At 37.9% G+C, this 22112-nt stretch overlaps 1 protein-coding gene across 1 annotated transcript in view; it reads left to right on the top strand.

Annotated features, from left to right (window-relative positions):
- The window catches only part of CPSF160 (cleavage and polyadenylation specificity factor 160), a 233504-nt gene that overhangs the window by 90418 nt on the left and 120974 nt on the right, over positions 1 to 22112 (top strand). Inside the window, exons 12-14 of the mRNA XM_090015979.1 lie at positions 843 to 974; positions 1377 to 1454; positions 2318 to 2458. Of these exons, the coding sequence (XP_089872105.1) occupies positions 843 to 974; positions 1377 to 1454; positions 2318 to 2458 (351 nt within the window). The remainder of the gene's footprint in view (positions 1 to 842; positions 975 to 1376; positions 1455 to 2317; positions 2459 to 22112) is intronic.

The following is a 22112-nucleotide window of genomic DNA, read 5'->3' as shown; positions in this document are numbered from 1 at the left end:
GCTTCATTATATTAATGGAATATGATTAGGTTCTACGTCTCACCTTGAAGAATCATTAGAGGCTTAGGAATATCTGCTGCACTTCAATCACTTCTTTAATTTCTTCAAATCTGTTAGAGATACCTTGATTTTCAAGAGGTGCATTATTCACTTGCATAGAGAGAAATCATTTTCCTTTTTTATGTTTAGTGAATGATTACAATGTTTCTGTGAGTTATGTTATGTGTTGTGGAGGTTGGTGATGCATGTTTAGTTTGATATTACTTTAATGAATTAATACAAGTCTTACATGTAATGTGTTAGGGATTTCTTCTCTAGGGGGAACATGTCTCTGCTTTGTGCTTTTGATAATGATTACCAATTGTACATATGAGCGATGTCTATCTAAGTGCACAAATTAACTAATGTTCCCTCTTCAATTATGCTAACACCTCAGAATACAGTAACCGATCCTTCTCTGTACATGAAATGTTTAGTAATGTCGTTGCTTATGGTACACTTCAGTTTCTTTTCCCCTGACTGTGCCAAGTCATGGTTCACTTTGTTTAACTTGCAATATGTTTGTAGTCCGTTTGCCAAAGGATCATTTAAATCAGTGAAAATAATCCAGAACCATTTCTTTATTGATCTGTTGGAAAGTTTCCAAATAAACTTCAGTGTCATGTGACAATGTATGCTTCTAATTAAACAAACCAATTTGAATCATCGCCACATATTTATTTCTCCTGGAGGTAATTTTATGTTAGCTACACTTTGTTTCTTCCATGTTATATGTAGCTTCCTTCCATATACACTATTTTTTAATTTTTTTTTTCAAAATTCATATCATGTCATTTTTGCAGGTGAAGAACTTCTCATTTTCGGTGAGAGATTCATTAATAAATGTTGGTCCAATAAAAGATTTTTCCTATGGGCTGAGAGTTAATGCTGATCCAAATGCAACTGGAACTGCAAAGCAGAGTAACTATGAATTGGTTGGTCTTTCAAACTTGGGAACATATAGTTAGCCTTTCCTTTCACAATTATGGAAGTGATGAATAGTTCATTCATATTGTTTTTGTATCCACATAAATGGATATTTGTTTTCATACTCATTGCTATTTTGGCTGTTGGACATATATATTCTATGTATTGGGCTGATCCATTTTGTGATTTAGGATCTATCTTATTTTCTTTTGGTGGTGTATCTATGTTGTTTCATATGGATACTAGCTATAGACAAGCATTATTGCATATCTGGGTTTTGATGCAAGTGTTTCTGCTGTTTTAGTCAAGCAAAATTCATTCACATGCATGCATGTACATGTACACGCACAAATATCAAATCTTCATTGTCTTGGATCTACTTGTAAGGATGTGATTTGTTTGATTTTTAGGTGTGCTGTTCGGGACATGGAAAGAATGGTGCACTTTGTATACTTCAGCAGTCAATACGCCCAGAGCTAATAACTGAGGTTTGCACACCAAGTATTTTTTGCCTGCTATTTTGATTGATTTTGGAATTTTCTTTCTGGTTGCCTTTATTTCTGATTACTTATTTATTGCTGTGCCTTCTGCTACATCTTGAAGAGCTTCTTTTGTTGCAGCTGCAAAATTTCTCTATTTGCAGATACATTATTGCAAAAAAAAAATGTTTCTAAACAGTCCTGTTCAATATTCTGTGGCTAGCATTTTGGTCATTTTCTCTTGCTCTTAATTTATTTGTCCCTTGTCAGAAATCACTGCCCTCAGCCTGTGGTAGGCTTTTATTGATCTCAGAATCATGAAGCTCTTCAGTATTGTGTTTCATCTGGGACATGGAAGGGCCTCAAGTTAAGGTCTAATACCACATTAATGTGGCTTGTTGTGTCTGGCACTTGGGACAGTTTTGTGGGACACCACCATCTTTGGCCATGATTGAGACTCAAACTTTGGCTTAGTTATAAATAGGAGACAGGTTGAGTTCCCAAATCTTAGCTGGTTTAGTTGAGTCTAAGCATCTTGGAAGTCTCTGTCTTTTCGTTTCTGCTTTCATACTTCATGGGTTGGACCTTAGTTGGACCAAGTGACTCTTCAAATAGTGTTTCCATCCTATTTTTTCAGTTTTCAATTGGATCTAAAAGCTTTTTTTGTTGCTTTGTTACTCTTGCTCTGCATGGACTGCACACAAACATAATTTTGATTCGATAATTCTATGTTTTGTAATCCTTCTAATTTAAGAAACTACTTCTTTTCTTGCAAATGTTACACACTTTGTAGTGCTAGTTTTTTATTGATTTCTAAATGATGATTGATAGGTCAGACTGATGTGGTCACAACTATACTAAATATTTTGCAGGTTGAGTTGCCAGGTTGCAAAGGTATTTGGACTGTGTACCACAAGAGTGCACGCACTCACAACATGGACTCCTCAAAAGTTGTGGCAGAGGATGTTGAGTTTCATGCATATCTCATTATAAGCTTGGAAAATCGAACTATGGTAGGTTCTGCAATCTGTATTTAGAATATGCTCTTTGACTCACAGGGATACTCCATTTTTTGTACCCCTATGAACACTCTTTTTCATGAAAACTCTCCAAAAATAGCTGTAAACCATGTCGACAGCCATGACCATGTGGCATAGCTGTTGTATGGTATAATGTCATAGCTAGCTGACATGACTTCTCTTTGTTTACTGAATTTATAGTTGATTGACGGCATACTTATATATTAAGCTTAATTTGCTTTCTTATGCCTTTTAAAGGTGCATTGCAAGGAAACTGTGATCTTTTCTGCTATATAGTTGGCTTGGTTGCTGGAAAATGATGATCTTGAACTTCAGAAACTCTGTGTATTGTTTGAGAGACTTGGATATGGTATGGGTTTTGTTTGTTGAATAATGTGTACTTTGCACATATGGATGCAAAAAATCCATTAATTAGGAGAGTTTAGAAATAAGTTAGTGCAAATTATAGGAGCGCTACCAATGGTAGGACAATGAAAAAAAGAACCCAAGAAGAATAATGATTTTTCTTCAAGGAAACTTTGAAAGGAGGAAAAGATAAAGATGAAGAAGATTAGGAAATAAAATGAAGAGAGGAAATAGTAACCTTATCAAAGATTTATTGGTAACAAACTCAGTATCACTTTGATACCATGTGAAAATCTGCCTTGTGAAAGAAGATGAGTTCTTGGATCATCACCAATCAAAACTTCAAACAGCTCCAACCAAAGTGTTGGAAAAGATCATTCGCAAGAACCACAAAGGTTCATACAAAATACCCAAAAAAAGGTATACAACAAAAAGAAAGAAAAAATATTATTGAATGGGAATCACCCTTGAGAAAAGCATACATTGTAAGGGGGCAAAGCCCCATATTTATATTATATTGAGAGAGGGTAGAAGAGAGAGTCGTTGGGCTCCAAACGGCTCTAAATAGAGCCATTGGGAGTCCAACGACTCTTTTACTTTTTGACTAAGTCAAATATAGACTAGTCAAAAAGGCTAAAAAGGTACAAAAATAAAAAGGAAAATCCTATTCTAACTAAACTAAAAAGAAAGAAACAATTCCTAGTTAGCCTAGGATGTTACATGTTATTTAATACTCTCCATCAAACTTACGGTTGAATAATTGAACGTTTGTCCAAGAGAAAGTGAAATCGAGGAGCAGTGAAAGGTTTGGTAAAGAAATCTGCCATTTGATATTCTAAAGAAACATAAAAAAGATTAATGGTGCAGTGTATAAATTCCTCTTGTACGTAGTGACAATCCATTTCGATATGCTTGATTCGTTCGTAGAATGTCCGGTTCTTGCAATGTAAATAGAACTTTTGTTGTTCAGCATAGTCGTGATGCTCTTGTGCTCTCAACACCTGTCATGAAGCAAGCGCCTTAGCCGGACAACTTCCATAGTGGTTGTAGCTATAGCTTTGTACTCGACTCCAGTTGTCGAGAGAGACTTTTTGTTGCTTCTTGCACCACCAAGAAATCAATGATTCACCTACAAATACTCAGAAACCAGTAGTTGAATGTAGATCATTGGGATCGCCTCCCCAATCTGCATCAGTATAAGTGGTTAAATTTAAATAGGAATAAGCAGACAAGAAAATCCTCGAAAAATGAAAGTTTTAATATATCTAATAATACATAAAACAACTCCCATATGAACAATGTTAGGAGCATGCTGGAATTAGCTTGCTGTGTGAATGACATGCGCAATGTCAGGACTTGTAATGGAGAGATAAGACAGTGCCTCGATAAGTATTTTCAAGTTGTTCTCCATCACCAATCTTCATTTTGGTATTTACAACTTCAGGAGTGTCGACCTGTCGCTCATCTGAGATACCAGACCTGTCAACAATATCTAGAGCAAATTTAGATTGAGTTAGCAAATAATTTATAGAGGAATAAACAACTTCTATGTCAAGAAAGAATTTAAAAAAACCCAAATCATTTATTTCAAAGTGTATTTGGAGAATTTTTTTAATGTTGTCAACTCTTTGTTTATCACTTCCAGTGAATGATCATGTTATCTACATAGAGGAGAATAATAATAATACCTGCATAAGAATTCATAACAAACAAAGTTGTGTCAGTAAGACAAGATTGAAAACCAAAATCAAACATAACTTGACTAAATTTATCATACCGAGCTTTTGGGGCTTGCTTAAGCTCATACAAAGCCTTGTTTAAATGAAGGGCTTTTCCTTTGGGAATATTGATGCCAGGTGGTGGTTTCATGTATACTTCTTCGGCTAGTCTTCCATTAAAAAATGCATTCTTGACATCCCTTTGATATATATGCCATTTCTTTATATAGGCAAGAGCTATTAAGATCCTAAGTATGGTCATTCTAGCGACTGAGGCAAAAGTCTCTTCATAGTCTATTCCATACTCTTGGGCATAGACTTTGGCAACTAATCGAGCTTTAAACCTCTCAAGAGTGCCGTCACTCTTGGTTTTAACTTTGTACACCCATTGATAATCTATAGGCTTTTTGCCTGATGAAATATCTTAAATAGTCCAGGTATTCACCTTTTTTAAGACTTTTAATTCTGCTGTCATTGCTTCGACCTATTCAGACTATTCTTTTGCTGCAACATTGTTAGAAGGCTCTACGTAGGAGTGTATTAAGGCAATGTAGGCTTGATACTTCGGTGAAAAGGGCTCATAGGACACAAATTTTTTGGGAACTTTTGCCACTCTAAATGACTTTTTACTTGATACTTGTTCCTGTTCTTTAGTATATTTTTCGAGAGCACATGGTTTTTTTAAATTACCTCGCCTAGAATATTGAATACAATCTTGATGATCACTAAATGATTATATACTTATCATGTCATTTTGATTTTCTTGACTTTTATCAGTATCACCTTCATCAATCTTTGGAACTAAGTCCAACAAAAAAGAATACTCATCTATTTCCCTAGATTTCTCATTCTAAAAAAATTTTCCTTTTCTAACAAGGATACATTCCTTGATACATAAACTTTTGAATTTTAAGGTCAAAGCATCTATGGCCTTTTTGGTGATTTGAATATCCTAGAAAAACACAAGGAATAACATGAGGAGAAAGTTTGTCATTTTTGTCAGAAAAAATAAAACATTTGCACCAAAAAAGCCTTAACCTAAAATAACCTGGAGTTTGCTTGAAAAGTTTTTAAACAAAAGATATATTGTTTAATGAAGAGGATGCCATCATATTGATAAGATAAACTGCAGTTAGAGTGGCTTTGGCCCAAAAAGTCTTTGGCACTTGATGTGTAATGAGTAAAGTTCTTATTGTTTCTATAATATGCTTATACTTTCTTTCTGCTAAGCCATTTTGTTGAGGAATATAGAGACATGATCTTTGATGTGTAATACCGTATATATTCAAATACTCTTTAAATTCTTTTGATAAAAACTCTCACTGAATCGGTGTGAAAGATTGAAATATCATTCTTAAATTGATTTTTGACTAGATTATGAAATGTTTGAAAATGTGAAAAAACTTCGGATTTATGCTTAAGAAAATAGATCCAAGTATGTCTTGTAAACTCATAAGCGAAAATTACGTAATACATAAAACTACCTTCTGATATAACAGGTGCGGGTCTCCACACATTCGAATGTACTAACTCAAGTGGTCGAGAAGAGACAAAGGTTCTTTCTTGAAAATGTAATCTCTTCATTTTTCCAAGAATACAGTTTTCACATGTAAAGGTTTCAAAATTACAAAAGTTTTTCATCTTTGGAAAAAACTGGATCTTGGATACACTAGGACGGCTAAGTCTCTTGTGCTATAGATCTAAATCTATTTTCTGAACATTACAACATAATGTATTCTTGGGTATTTCCAAAAAATTCTTGTAGTATAAGCCTCATTTTCTATGAGCTTCCCCAATCAACTTCTCTGATTGGTGATCCTGCACCCGACAACCGCGAGAGGAGAAGAAAACATTACATCTATGGTCAGATTGAGAGACAGATAAAATATTTAGGTTAAGTTTAGAAATATATCTACTTTGTGGAATACAAAATCTTTTTGAGTTTTGAGAAATATTTTCAAATTTTAATATTCCTTTGATTTCAAGAGATATTTCATTAGTGGTAAAAACATGACTCATTTGAGTTATGACATTCAGATAACATATCAATGTTTGACATCATATGAAATGAGGTACCTGAGTCAAGAAGTCAAAGAGATTTACCGGGATCAGAGATGCTGATGGAAGAGATTGCAACTCTAGTCGATGAAGACTTTGAGTAGTGGTTGACTTCACTAATTGTGTTAAAAACATGCTTCCAATGGATGGTCCACTTAATTCTTGTAGAGATCCGACAGAGGCAACCGTCTTTTTATAGGGTTTCTTCACTTTTGGACAATAAGTTTTCACATGTCCCGTTTCTCGGTAATAGTAACAAATGACTTTTCTTTTTTCAAATTCATTTCCTTGTTTTTCATCATTTGTCCTCTCATAGTGTGGGGGTATGCATGTACGAACATGGTTTTCCGGTCTAGATACGGCTAGAACCGAGTCATCATCACACTTGAAGATTCTCTTCTTAAGCTTATTCTCTTTCATGCTTAATTCTTCTATTGTGTCTTCTATTGAAAAAACCTTTCCTCGATGAAGAAGAACGAATTTGGTTGATTCAAATTCTAATCTTAACCCACTAATAAATTGGAAGAAGTGCTCTGTATTATTTGCTTTTGACGGAGTTCTCTGTCTTGTGGACAATGCCACTTTGGTTCAAGAAGAACCTTTTCCCTTAATTCAAACAAGCTATTATAGTACTCTTTAATACTCTTGTCCCCTTGAAGCATATTTCGAACCTTGTATTGTAAGTTGTACACATGTGCAATGTTTTTAAGAGAATACATCCTCTTAAGATAGTCTCAAGCATCATTTGCATGTTCAAATTTTGCACGACTTGAACATTTTTTGATATCGACACTACTTATGGAAGTCATAATCTTGACATGTCCCATTCTCTATTCCTTGCATCTTTTTTCATAAGTGGTAATGACTTTGTTTTTCTTAACCTCCGTAAGAGGTATTTCTTTCTCACTTTTTACCTTTGTAAGGATTAGTTTAAGTTCCAAATCGGTTCCATGAACTAATCTCCACAACCCCTTTCCCATATAAGGTGGTTCATAATTGAAGCTCATATAACATAGTTAGAGTCATTGAGATTAATGGGTTTAATGGTGATATTATCGTTGTCTTCCATTTTACAAGGCTTGAGAAGAAAAATAAAGAAAAAGGAAAAAAGAAGAAGAATAGAGAAGAGATGAAAGAGCAGATAATGACTCCACCACGGATAATGAGTGCTCCTCGACGCTTTTTACACGGTCATGATTTCATATACACTTGAAAACAACTTCACCTCTTCTTGAAACTTTGAATGACATGCTTCTTGATGCACTGAAAATAAACTTAGCTTGATCACCAAGCTCTGATACCATATAAGATGAGTTCTTGGATTATCACTAATCGAAACTTCAAATAGCTCCAACCAAAGTGTTGAAAAAATCATTTACAAGAACCACAAAGGTTCATACAAAATACCCAAAAAAGGGTATACAACAATAAGAAAGAAAAAAAATATATTATTGAATGAGAATCATCCTTGAGAAAAGCATACATTGTAAGGGGCAAAGCCCCATATTTATATTATATTGAGAGAGGGTAGAAGAGAGAGTCGTTGGGAGTCCAACGACTCTTTTACTAAGTCAAATATTGACTAGTCAAAAAGGCTAAAAAGGTACACATAAAAAAGGGAAATCCTATTCTAACTAAACTAAAAAGAAAAACAATTCCTAGTTAGCCTAGGATGTTACATATTATTTAATACCTTGGAGTGCATTTCCTTGCAACATTAGAAGAGGAAGTGGAGAATATAGAGAGAATGAGGAAGATGCAAAATGTGGGTCAGATGCCCTCTCTTTTATGTCTTATAATGTTGCATGTTTGTAGAAGAGCCCCTCTACTGCATATTAAGGACAACTTACTTGCAATTTATGCAAATGTCTATAACTGTTCCCTTGCGACTTGCATTGTAAAGTTGTGCTTAAAATTTGTTTTGCTTTTGTTGAGTTTGATGTAAGCTGCCCGGTTCAGGTGAATCAAACCCCGAAGGGGCAGCCCGTATGCTTGAACTTTAATAGCCTGCGGGCAAAATTGTGAATGAATTAAATGCGTTGAGCTTTCTTTTGTTCACCCTCGTTGTGATTGCTTCTTGTGATTGCAATTATTCTCCCTCTATTCTCTCTTGCTCTCTTGCACTCTGATTACAAGCTTCCGCGACTTGACGAGTAAGCTTGCGGCGGTAAAGAAGGACAGTCGCGCCGTGCTGGCCTATTGAAGGAAATAGGCCCATGACAAGTGGTATCAGAGCCCGTTCTCGTGCTGGGGAAGGAATTCTGGAGTCGGTGTCGACAGACACGCCGACAAGCTGCGATTTGTGAGCAAGACATCGTGGCGCCTTATCAAAACTTGCGTAACACCAAAGGCAAGGCTGTTGCCGAAGTTGAGGAGATGGGTTCACCTCGGGGTCAAGAGGAGTTGACTGCAACTGTCATCAGGCTGGTGGAAGATGTGACTTCGCACGAAGAAGCGATTTCACACGCAGTTGAATCATTCGGTGGACTGAATGATGTGGTGACGAGCCTGCAAGAGCAGGTGAACTTACTAATGGGGCAGGTCACTTCGTTGACAACTACAATGGTCGATTTGCAGGCTGAAGTAGGGGAGCTTCAGTTGAAGAACCACACATTACAGTGGTCAGTGACCCTAAATGGCGGAAATGGTGAGAGGCCATCAAGGATTGATGTGCCAAGACCTGCAAAGTTCAGTGGTTCTCGAGACAGCGAGGCCATTGGGAACTTTTTGTTCCAAGTAGAAGACTACTTGGATATTCAAAATGTGACGCTTGAAGATCTCCGGATTAAGGCTGCAACAACATTATTGGATGCAGACGCTATTGCTTGGTGGAGGCGAAAGCGCAACGACATGGAGAGGGGTCAATGCGTGATAGACACTTTTGACGACTTCAAAATAGAGTTGCTCAACTACTTTATGCCGATGAATGCGCAGAGGCAGGCGCACCGGATGGTTCGTGAACTTAAACATACTGATTCGTTACAAGACTATGTCAGAACGTTTCATAAGATTATGTTGGAGTTGCCTAACATGCTAGAAGAGGGTAAGCTCAACTGGTTCATTGTGGGACTTCAGCCATGGGCACAGTCTAAAGTGGAAAGGAGCAACCCCCGTATTTTGGAAGATGCATATGTGGCGACCGAGCGCTTAGTTGACACTCAGCGCAAGCCTTTCACCCCATCAACCAAAGTTGGGAAGAAGCCTGACCACGAAGCAAAGAAGGACGAGTGGTGCGACAACAAAGGTGAGGCGTCAACACGCCATCAATCCGACAAGAAACATAACTACTCAAAGTATAACAACAACAACAAGGGTGCGATTATGACATGTTGGTTCTGTGGCGATAGACATATCGCCAGACAATGCCCCAAGCGCCTCGTAAAGGACGACGGGCAAGCCAACGCAACGCAGGAGAAATGCAGTGATACTGAATGCAGTGACACTGAGGCTATGCAACCACGGATGAGAGTCATGCGGTTGATCAACACAACTAGAAGTTGTGCAGTTGAGAACATGCAGATTAGCAAAGAACTGATGTATCTCGAAGTCATTACGAATGGAAAGTCTATTTCAGCTATGGTAGACTCCAGCGCCGCACACAACTTTGTCTCGTGGGAAGAGGCAAAGCGGTTGGGCTTGAAGCCTGGGCCAAAGCAGAGGACCATCAAAATGGTAAACTCTGAGGCCAAGCCCATCCTTGGTGAAGCAAGAGATGTGGCTATCCAAGTGGGGAGTTGAACCGACAAAGCTAACTTCTCTGTGGTGCCCCTAGACGATTTTAAGATGATTCTGGTTATGGAATTTTTGCGGAGCCAGAATGTTATGATGCTGCCAAAGTTTAACATGTTGACGATTATGGGGCCAAACCTGTCCCACACAGTGCAGTGTCTTACGCAGAAAGACAAGTCTTCAGTGTTATCGGCGATGCAGCTGAAAAAGGGTGTCAAACATGGGGAACAAATATTTTTAGTTGCTGTGCATGCAGAAGAAGGGAAGGTAGAAGCATTGTCGCCGACCCTAGCCCCACTGTTGGAGGAGTTTCGGGGGGTGATGCTTCCAGAATTGCCAAAACGTCTTCCACCAAGACATGAGGTCGACCATAAGATTGCGTTGACCTTGGGAGCGAAGCCTCCCGCAATGGTTCTATACCGTATGGGGCCAACTGAGTTTGAGCTGCGTAGGCAGTTAGATGAGATGTTAGACGCAAGCATCACTCGTCCATCAAAAGCCCCATTTTTTTTCAGATGAAACATGACGTCTCCAAATGGTTATGTGTGGATTACCGTGCTTTGAATAAGGGTACGGTGAAGAACAAGTACCCATTGCCACTGATAGCGGACTTGTTCGATTAGCTAGGTAGTGCCCATATCTTTTCTAAGTTAGATCTGCGATCAGGTTACAGGTATGTGAGGATTGCTGAAGGTGATGAGCCGAAGACAACATGCGTCACCCGCTATAGTGCTTGCAAATTCTTAGTAATGCATTCAGGTTGACAAATGCTCCAGCCACGTTCACGACTTTAATAAACCAAATCTTCTATCCTTACTTAGACAAGTTCGTAGTAGTCTACCTGGATGATATTGTGATCTACAATAACAACTTAAAGGAACATGTCGGGCACTTGCGAACAGTGTTTCAGGTGCTGAAGGAGAATGACGTCTGTGTCAAACGAGAGAAGTGTTTCTTCGGGAAGGAGGAGATCAACTTCCTTGGCCACGTTGTGGGGCGTAGTGTGCTGCGTATGGATGGACAGAAGATAAGGGTCATTAAGGAATAAGTTCCGCCAAGCAAAGTGCCAGAATTGCGATCATTCATTGGTTTGACAAACCATTATCGACATTTCATCAAAGGTTATTCCCTTATTGCTGTGCCCTTCATAGATTTGTTAAAGAAAAATCGGGCATGACTCTGGACAAGAGCGTGCCAATATGCCTTTGATGACTTAAAGGAAGGTTTATTGAGGGATCTAGTGTTGCGACTGCCTGATCACTTAAAACCCTTTGAGGTCCACACATATGGCTTAGACTTTGCCATTGGCGGAGTTATTATGCAGGAGGGTCATCCGATTACATATGAGGGTCAGAAGCTGAAGGATGCAGAGAGGCGTTACATGGTGCATGAACGTGATATGACCGCCATCGTGTATTGTCTCAGGACCTTGCGGTAGTACCTTCTGGGTGTCGAGTTCGTCGTCAAGACGGACAATGTGGCCACGAGCTATTTTCAGACACAGAAGAAGCTCACGCCTAAACAAGCTCGGTGGCAGATGTTTTTGACTTTGCCTTGGAGTACAAGGTTGGAAAGACCAATGTTGTTGCTGATGCTCTGAACCGTAGGGCTGAACTGGCAGCTGCCCGCGCGGAGCCTTCTGAAGTGCATTTGGAGGGTACATTGTTGAGCCGCATACGCGAAGGGACGCAGCAGGATCCGACAACACAACACCTTGTTTCTCTGATGCAGGCAGGGAAGACTTGACGATTTTGGCTATAGGATGACCTCCTCGTGACAAAAGGGGGACACATCTTCGTGCCGCGGTGGAGAAGCCTCCACCGAGAACTGCTTAAGGAGTGCCATGATACACTCTGGGCTGACCATCCTGGTCAGGAGCGGACCTTAGTACTCCTTGAGCGTGGCTACTATTGGCTGCAGATGTGGGACGTCCTTGAGGGGTATGTGCGGACATGCCTCATCTGTCAGCAAGATAAGGGGACAAAACAGAAGGCTGCCGATCTCCTTGAGCCTCTGCCAATTTCAGAACGTTCTTGGGATATCATCTTCATGGACTTCATTGTTAGTTTGTCAAAGGTAGATGCCCTCAGTTTTATTTTGATTGTGGTGGATCGTTTCTCAAAGTATGCCACCTTCATTCCAGCTTCTAAGGAGTGCTCTGCAGAGTTGTTCGTAAAGCATGTGGTGAATCATTGAGGCATACCAAAGAGCATTGTGAGTGATCGCGATGCTCACTTCATGGGCAAGTTCTGACATGAAGTATTTCAGCTACTTGGCTGTAATTTGCTGTTTTCAACAAGCTTCTATCCGTAGACAGATGAACAGACAAAGCGCATCAACAGGATACTTGAGCAGTACCTTAGGCACTTTGTTCGTGCCAATCACAAAAATTGGGTGAAGCTCCTTGACGTGACACAATTTTGTTACAATCTGCAGAAGAGCGAGTCTTCAGGCCACAACACGTTTGAGATAGCCATGGGGCAACAACCACTGACCTCGCACACTCGTGCCGCACAAGAAAAGGGAAGTCCATCTTTCGCCTATCAGTTTGTTCGCGACTGACACGAGCAAAATGAGTTGGCAAAGGCATTCTTATATAAGGCGACAAAGAGAATGAAGAAGTGGGCGGACAAGCATCGTCAGACCGCTGGGTTCCAAGTTGGGGACCAAGTGTTGGTGAAGTTATATCCAGGGCGCACATGCATCTTCCACGGACGACACCGCGGACTGCTCAGAAAGTATGAAGTACCCTTCACCATCACAATGAAAGTGGGCAAGCTGGCGTATAAGCTGAAGTTGCCCCCAGACTTCAAGGTGCACCCGGTGTTCCACGTGTGCAACCTCAAGCAGTTTCATCCAGACGATGGAGGTCTAGAACGCGGCGTGCCACACCGTGCTTCCATCATGCAGAGAGCCCCGGCAGCACAACGGGCCGAGAAGCGCCTCAGTAAGATCCTTCGTCACTAGGTCAACTACTTGGGCGAAACAAAGAAATATCTAGTACAATGGGAGAAAACAACAGAACCAACGTGAGAGCCTGCATTCCGAATGAACAGCCGCTACCCGGCTGAAGTCAGGGCTTACCATGAAACAGATGGCGTCGAGGACGGCACATGATTTGAAGGGAGGAGCATGTTCCCTTGCAACTTACATTGTAAAGTTGTGCTTAGAGTCTGTTTTTCTTTTGTTGAGTCTGATGTAAGCTGCTCGGTTCAGGTGAATCAATACCCCGAAGGGGCAACCCATATGCTTGAACTGTAATAGCCTGCGGGCAAAATTATGAATGAATTAAATGCGTTGAGTTTTCTTTTGTTCACCCTTGTTGTAATTGCAATTCTTCTCCCTCTATTCTCTCTTGCTCTCTTGCACTCTAATTACAAGCTTCCGTGACTGACAAACGAGCTTACGATTAGGCTTGCGGTGGTAAGGAAGGACCGTCGCGACACACTGACCTATTAAAGGAAATAGGCCTCTGACAATAACACCCGTCACGAAACACTAAAGAAATTATGAAATTCTTGCTATATAATGGAGGCCACAATATTATGAAATTCTTGTCATAGTCCATTACTACAATGGCAACACGGTCCTCGTTTGAAACTGGATGCCCTCTGGCTTTGAGTTGCTCAACTATAACAATAATTCAACATATAAAGTCCTCTACTGAACAGTTCTCTCTCTTCATATTTTGAATGCTTGACTTCAGATGAACTTGATGTAGTTTTCTATTATTTATGAGGCAGTATTATCCAATTCTTGTAATGTTTCCCACTAGTGGATAGGATGTTAGAATTGGGGAATGACCTATATGTTGTATTCTTTATTGAAGTTCTCTCTTGGCTTTTGCCCTTTAGTTGCTAAAGTGCTCTCTTCTTGTTCTTGATTTAATATGTTTGTCATGGACTCTCTCTCTCCTTTTCTACACTTCTTCTCCCCTGCCATGTGCTTCTTCTTCTTCCTCTTCCCTACACTTCTTGTTTTTCTATCTGGACCTGCACTTCTTATTCTTCTTCTTTGTGTTTTTCAAATCTTCAACCTTTTTTGTTTTGCTCTGCTTTTTTTTTCTGTTTTGTTCATTTTGTTTTTCTGTTGGATTCATTTTGTGGTGGAGATAAACAGATAACAAGAAAATGTAGAAGCATAGGCCCAATTTTTGTCTCTTCCTATGCGGTTCTCTCTTTGTTTCCTCATCGACACCCTTCTTGCTTCCGATTTGATTACCAGGTCGCTTCCAATTCGATTCTCATGTCACTTTTGATACAATTCCTGGTTCATTTCCAAGTCATATTGTGCTTTTTTAGTAGTGCCTTGCTTCCCACTTTTTGCTTCCTGTATTGCTTCTTGCTCCCGCTTCTTAGAACCTTGATTTAAATCGAGCCCATTTGGGCTACCTTAGATCCCGGATCTACACCAAGAGGTCCTTATATAGGTTCCACTCATTTCAACCACTTTGGATCCTAGATTTGCTTCAACAGGTCCTGATTCAAATCCAAACCTTTTTAACTACTTTGGATCTTGAATTTGCATGGAAATGTGGTCCTTATCTAGATACATACCCATTTGAACTTTTTTGGATCCTAGATCTACACCTAAAGGTTCTTATCCATATCCAAATCCATTTAAACTACTTTAGATCCAAATCTACACCATTAAGCCCTCATCCAGATCCAGGCCCATTTGAATTGCATTGGATATTGGATATGCACCAAAAGGTCCTTATCTAGATCTAGATCCATTTGTAGTGCTATGGATTTCACCATGGCTTTCTCCTCCAATTCCTCCATTTTAACTCAATTTATTCCTGAGAAATTGGATTCTTTGAACTTCATCATATAGATGAAGCTGATGATTCCCTTTACACAAGGTCACAATTAGATGGGTCACCTTAATGGGGCTGATACAATGCCTTCAGAATTTCTTGCTTGCACTGAGAAAGATAAAGAGACTACAGCAACAGGCATTGGTTTAAGGAATAACCTATATGAAATTGGCAAATGAGATCAACAACCTGTTGCTTACATCACATCTCAACAAGTTATTCAGGCTCCTTCAGGATGTACTGCACGCATACTTTGGGATCATTTTCATAAAGTGTATTCACTAAATATACATGATATACTATATTACAATACTCAACATTCCCGTTTAAACTTTAGATGATGCAAGAGAAATCATTCCAAGTTTGGAAAGGAATGACTTAAAATGCAAAGGAACGAGACTCTTTGTGAACACATCCGCAATTTGATCTATAGAGCTCACATGCTCCAAGGAAATGCTTCCATCTTCATATGCTCTTCTTATAAAGTGACAATCTATCTCAATATGCTAGTTATTTTGTGAAGCTCTAAATCCTTTGCAATTTGAATGACATTCATACTCACAATCAACGTTGTATCATATCGTTACCCGTATCGGTCGGGCCCATAGTAACATTGTATCGTATCGTAAACGTATAATAAAATTTTAATAATATTTTTTTTAAAAATCAAATAAAATCAGGAAAAATCATAAAAAATTAGCAAAAAATCTAAAAAAATCATAGTTCATGAAACCGTGATTTATTGCACAAAATACAACCATAAAATCACATATGAAGCATTTATGTCTCTATGAGCCGCATAAGACATCATCAAACATCTACTAATATAGAATGACAGATAATATTGCATGCATATCTCACAAGAATAATGCAAAATATTAAATATCCTGCAATTAAGAACATGCCTCAAGACTCGTACTTTCATATTACATAAAAAAACAAAAACAAAATAACCCAGTGTATGAACAATTAAGTGTTAAATAACCAAATATTTTTAAAAGATATTACATGATATAACCTCAATAATCATAATCATCTTTTTCATCATCATTAACTTCTCCTCCTTCAACATTCAGGTCGTCTCCACGATACGTGGGGTCTTCATTATTTACTTTTTGTACTCCTTCCATGTTAATCCACTAAATGCCCTCTTCATTCAAAAGAGTCTTTGCTTCTTCTTCAGCCCATGCATCCAATTCATCAAAATGTTCCAAACTGATTGGATCAAATTGCTCTTTGTGCCTCCTTGCTGATAACTTTTCGATTTGCCTAAAAAGATGACATAAAAAAATTAAAATTAGTTGGATTTTGAATGAAATTGATAAATAACCTTTATAATTTTATGTACCTTTGTCTCAATCGTTAGTTGTAGCGAACGTAGACGAGGTTAATGAGCCTTTTGTACTCTAATATATTTCTTCTTTTGGTATGAATTTCCTCAAAGACACTGTAGTTTCTCATGCATCAACTTGCTCTACATGTTTGTCTAAGAATGCGAATGACAAAAGTTCTCAAATTTGGAACACCACTTCCAAACCTGGCCCGCCACATGTCTGAAAAAAATTAGAAAATGAGAAATTAATAAGTCAATATCAAATATACGACCATACAAAATATCATAACTAAATAATAATTTGAAATTAAAATTGAAATAGACAAAATAAATTACCTGGACGCATCGTGGCACGGTCTCTTCATATCATACAATGCATTATTATAAGTTTTCATTTTCTTATGAATTTGATATTGAAGCTATAATATGAGTTCAACCTTTCGATGCAATGCAAAAGTTTTTTGTTGACTTTCCTATTCATTTTAAACGTTGGGGAGTATCTAAATGTAGAATTTAAATAATATGCTGCAGTATGAATATGTTGGTGAAGTTGTCTAGTCCACCTATGATCAATGATGTTTTATATAGGTATGTAAATTTTTTTCTTTCCCTTCAAATTATCTCTAGTGACCTCTTTTGCCTTATACATCATTTCATAGAGATAACCCATAGTTGGTTTGTCTTCACTGTCAACCAATCGAAGCACCTTCACCAAAGGTATAGTTATTCTCAACAACTTTACGCATGAATCCCAAAACTCACTTCTGCATACAATATCTACAATTTCCCTGAGCTTTCTTTTGGTGCTCTGGGATATGTCCTGTATCGTACGATACATCCAAAACAAAAAATCGAGTTTCAGGTTCTTTTTAAGTGCGCTACACCCGTATCTTACAATATGCCTTGTATCGTATGATACAATACGACATAGGGGTGTATCGTGCGATACACCCAATACGAGTACAATACACACTAATATCATGATACAAATGTTTATCGTATCATAAACCCCAAAAGTAATGGTACATACCGTATCATATGATACGACCTAGTACGAACAACCTTGGTCATAATACAAGGTATTTTTTCTACCAATATGGACCCCTAGCTCTCTGAGCCATCTAATCTAAATAATCTTAGCAGTAACTTGAGCCATAGCTCTATATTTTGCCTGAAGTGTGGAATGAGCAAGCATTTGTTGCGTTTTGCTTTTCTAAGAAATCGAAATGCTCTGAAGAATAGTAGATATACGATCAAGTAGATCCTTTAAGATCTGCATGACAAAGGGCTTGAAGATTATGGAGGAAGATGATGAGAAAAACAACCCAAAATGCATAGTGTCTTTCATATAATGAATTATCTTAAGCACAACAACTAGATGAAATGATGTGGAAGCACTTATAAACTGACTAACAACATGAATAATATATGTGATATCTCGTTTGAATATAGTCAAATAGATCAAGCTCCCAATTTATATCATGCCTTCTAGCTTCTCCATCTTTAGCCCTCAACTTCACATTTGCTTCCATAAGAGGTTACTTAAAATCTTTTGCCGGTGTGGCCTTTACAACAAACTCAATTACATGCTTATGTTGCGACAAGTAAAGTTCCCTTCTTGAATATGCGACTTCTAACCCTAAGAAAAATTTGAAATTCTCTTAGGTCTTTCATCTCGAATATACTAGTCAATCTCTTCTTAGTATCCTCTACTTTATGCTCATCATCTCCGGTAATAATCATATCTTCAACATATAAGAGCAATATACTTTTTCCATGAGGCGAGTTGGATATAAACCAAGGTTGTCCGTATCGTACAATACGGTACGATACATATCGTTACTTTTGGGGTTACGATATGATACACATTCGTATCACGATACAAGTGTGTAGCGTATTCGTATCGGGTGTATCGTACAATACTAGGTGTATCATATGATACACCTTCAACACACTTTAAAAAGGCCGAAAGTTATTTTTTTTTCATTTTGGGTTTTAAATACCTTTTGAGGGCCGACTTCTCCTTTTGTCTAGAGGCCTTTAGAAGTGCATTTTTACTGTTTTTTCACCCAAAGAAGTGGGTTAAGGTTAAAAAAAATACATTTTCACCATTTTCCACTGTACCCCATTGTCATGTAGGATCATCTTATGTCATCTTTGTTGGAGGAGTGTGGAACCCGATTTCTACCTTGATATAAATTTCTAATTTTTGCGGATCCAACTTCACGATAAAAGTTGGTGGGGGGTTGTAGGGGGGCAGCAGCCCCCAAGGCAATTTTTTTTTGGAGAGTAGCATTGTAATTTTACTCATAATAAGGGCTTTTTACCTTAACCTATCTTCTTGAGTGGAAAATGGTGAAAATGTATTTGCTACTCTCCAAGAAAATACCCCGCACCCGCACCCATGTGACATAGATGCAATATTATCGATGATTCTATATTAGTTGATGTTTGATGATGTCTTATGCGGCTCATAGAGAGATAAATGCTTCATATGTGATTTTGTTGTGTTTTCTGCAATTCATCATTATTTTATGTGATATGATTTTTTTTGAAATTATACTATTTTTTTTTATTTTCTCAATTTTTTGGATTTTTTGAAAATTTTTATTAAAAATTTACGATACGTTTACGATACGATACAATGTTACTATTGGTCCGACCGATACGGGTAATGATACACTGTTTACAACCTTGATACAAACAAAGTTAGATCATGATAACTTTTCTTAAACCCAAGATATTTAGCCGTAGAGTTAATTTTTTAAAGCCAAGCCCTTCCTGGTCTGAGCCCATATACGACTCTCTTCCATCTACATACTTTTTCTTGCTAATCTAAGTATCCCTGAGCCAACTCCATATGTAAGAAGAGGCAAACCACCTTCAAACACGAACAAAGTGTCCACGAACAAGTTTGAAGTGCACAAGCACAAATGCCACAAGATCACAACCCACTATGGGGACAAGCACAAGGGCACAAGCACAAGCCACTAAGGACATATACAATGAATATAAGAAATAATAATTTTATTGAAAGCACAATATGCAAGAAGCATTGTTTTACAAAGGGAAAAGACCCATATTTATATACAGAAGAGGGAGAGGAAGTGAGATAAAAGAAAGAGAGAGAAGGCATAGAAAGGAGAGAGAGGACCACTCCAGTGGCTAGAAATCTAGCTGTTGGATCAAGTCAACAAAGGTTGACTTGGTCCAATATTATATATATATATATATATATAATTTAACATTCTCCTTCAAACTTACGGTATGATGACCGAAAGTTCGCCTAAGAGGAAATGAAACCTAGGAGCAGAGAGAGGTTTGAAAAAGAAGTCTCCAGCTGATTCTTAGATGTGACATTGAGCATATCAATGTGCTTTGTTCATCTCGAACATAGTGGCAATCTATCTCGATGTGCTTCTTTCTTTCCTGAAAGGTGTTGTTGGCAATGTAGATAGTGCTCTTATTGTCGCAAAACATCTTTGATGCTCCTAGAATCTTGATTCCCGTATCAACTAGTAATCTTTTTAGCCACACCATCTCCGTTGTGGATGTAGCAATGGTTTGGTACTCTAGTTTAGGAGAGGGAGGCATTCTATTGCTTTTTGCACCTCTACTAGATTAACGATTCACCTAAGAAAATACAAAAACCCATGGTTAAGTGTCTTTATTAAGATCACTTCCCCAATTTGCATCAGTATATAAAAGTAAATCTAGTGTAGATGAGGAAAACATAAAACAAGCCTCTAGAAATCAAATTTTTTAGCTGTCTAATAATACTCAAAATACCTGCCATGTGAACAAATGTGAGAGTATGCTCAAACTGACTAGCTGTGTGTACTGTGTGCTATATCCGGTCTAGTAATAGTTAAGTAAGAAATAGCTTCGATAAGCTGTTGATAAGGAGTTGGATCATCCAGAGGCTCTTTATCATCAATTTTCATTTTCATATTTGTTACTTAAGAGTGTCAACTTTTTTGTCATTCGATATACCGGACCTAAGAACAATATCAGAAGACAACTTAGACTGAGATAATAAATACCCTCTAGAGGAATAAGCAACCTCTATTTCTAGAAAGTATCGTAAAAAATCCAAATCAGTCATTTAAAAAATAATTTTAGGAATATTTTTAATATTTTGAACTTTCTGTTTATATACTCCAGTGATTATCATATCATCATCATTGAAAAGTAAGATGACAATACTTGCATCAAAATTCTTACCAAACAAGTTCCGTTCGTTAGACATGATCTAAAGCCAATATCAAGCATAACATTACTAAATTTATCATACCAAGCTTTGAGAGCTTGTTTTAGGGCATACAATGCCTTTTGTAAACAAAAAGCCTTCCCTTGAGGTATTCTCATACTTGGGGGTGCCTCCATGTACACTTCTTCTACAAGATTTCCATTTAAAAAGACATTTTTAACATTCATTTGATATATGAACCAATTTTTAATTGAAGCAACTGCATTAAAGGTTCTAATTGTGGTCATGCAGGCAACAAGTGCAAAGTTTTTTTCATAATCTATACCATATTGTTGCACATACCTATTGACGACTAATCGACTTTGTATCTCTCAAGGGTCCCATCACTCTTGGTTTTTATGTTATATACCCATCTACAACTTTTGAGTTTCTTTCCCTATGGAAGATCTTGAACAAACCAAGTATGAGTTTTTGTAATGCATCTAGTTCTACCCTCATGGCTTTAACCCTTTCAGAGTAGTCTTTGGCCCGAGCATTAGATGAGAATTCTATATATGAATGTATTAAGGCTATGAATGCTTGATACTTGGAAGAAAAAGTGTCATAGCATATAAATTTTGATGGAGGTTGTAAAACTCTAGATTTCCTAGTTTGAAGATCTTCTTCACTCAAGTTGGAAAAATTTTCAAGTACACATGGTGGTTTTTGATGTTCCCGTTTAGAATATTATATACAAATTTGATCATCATGAGATTCTTCATCAAGCGACTCACTATCTCTTGATTTAATAATATTTTAAAGATTATATTCACAATTACAATCATTAACGTCTTTGGAACCAAGATCTAATAAGAACAAGTAAATAGTTACTTAGCTTGCTCTTTAAACAACAACAACTACGCCTTCATCCCAAAACAATTGGGGTCGGCCATATGAACCAAAAAAGAAAATCATTCTGGGTCTTCCACATGAATCCTTCTCCTCCAATCATTTCTAAAAAAATTCTTTTTTTCCAAAAAAGGTTACATTTCTAGAAATATACAACTTTTCATTCTTAGGATCATAACACCAATATCTCTTTTGGTTATCAGCATAACCAAAAAAGGCACACAAAATAGCTCTAATAGAATTTTTGTCATTTTTGTTGGTTAATACAAAACATTTGCAACCAAAGACTCATATTCTGGCATAGTCAGGAGATGTAGAAGACGGAGACTCTACACTTGTGTGCTCATACTTAGTTTGTAACAACCCGTTTAAAAAAAAAATGGTTAGGATTCGGGTCGGATCCGGACCCGGACCCGACCCGGACCCAATGGAGGCACCGCCTCCCTCGTGCCTTTAAAAAGATAAGGCAGGGGGGGTTTCAAATACGAAACCCTCCCCCTCGCTGTCTCTTCTCCCTCACCGCCTCC

Source organism: Nuphar pumila, chromosome 8 (genome assembly GCF_984573655.1).
Source record: "Nuphar pumila chromosome 8, dmNupPumi1.hap1.1, whole genome shotgun sequence".
NCBI lineage: Eukaryota > Viridiplantae > Streptophyta > Magnoliopsida > Nymphaeales > Nymphaeaceae > Nuphar > Nuphar pumila.
Note: the sequence above shows the minus strand (reverse complement) of the source record. Positions and strands in the feature narration are given on the sequence as shown.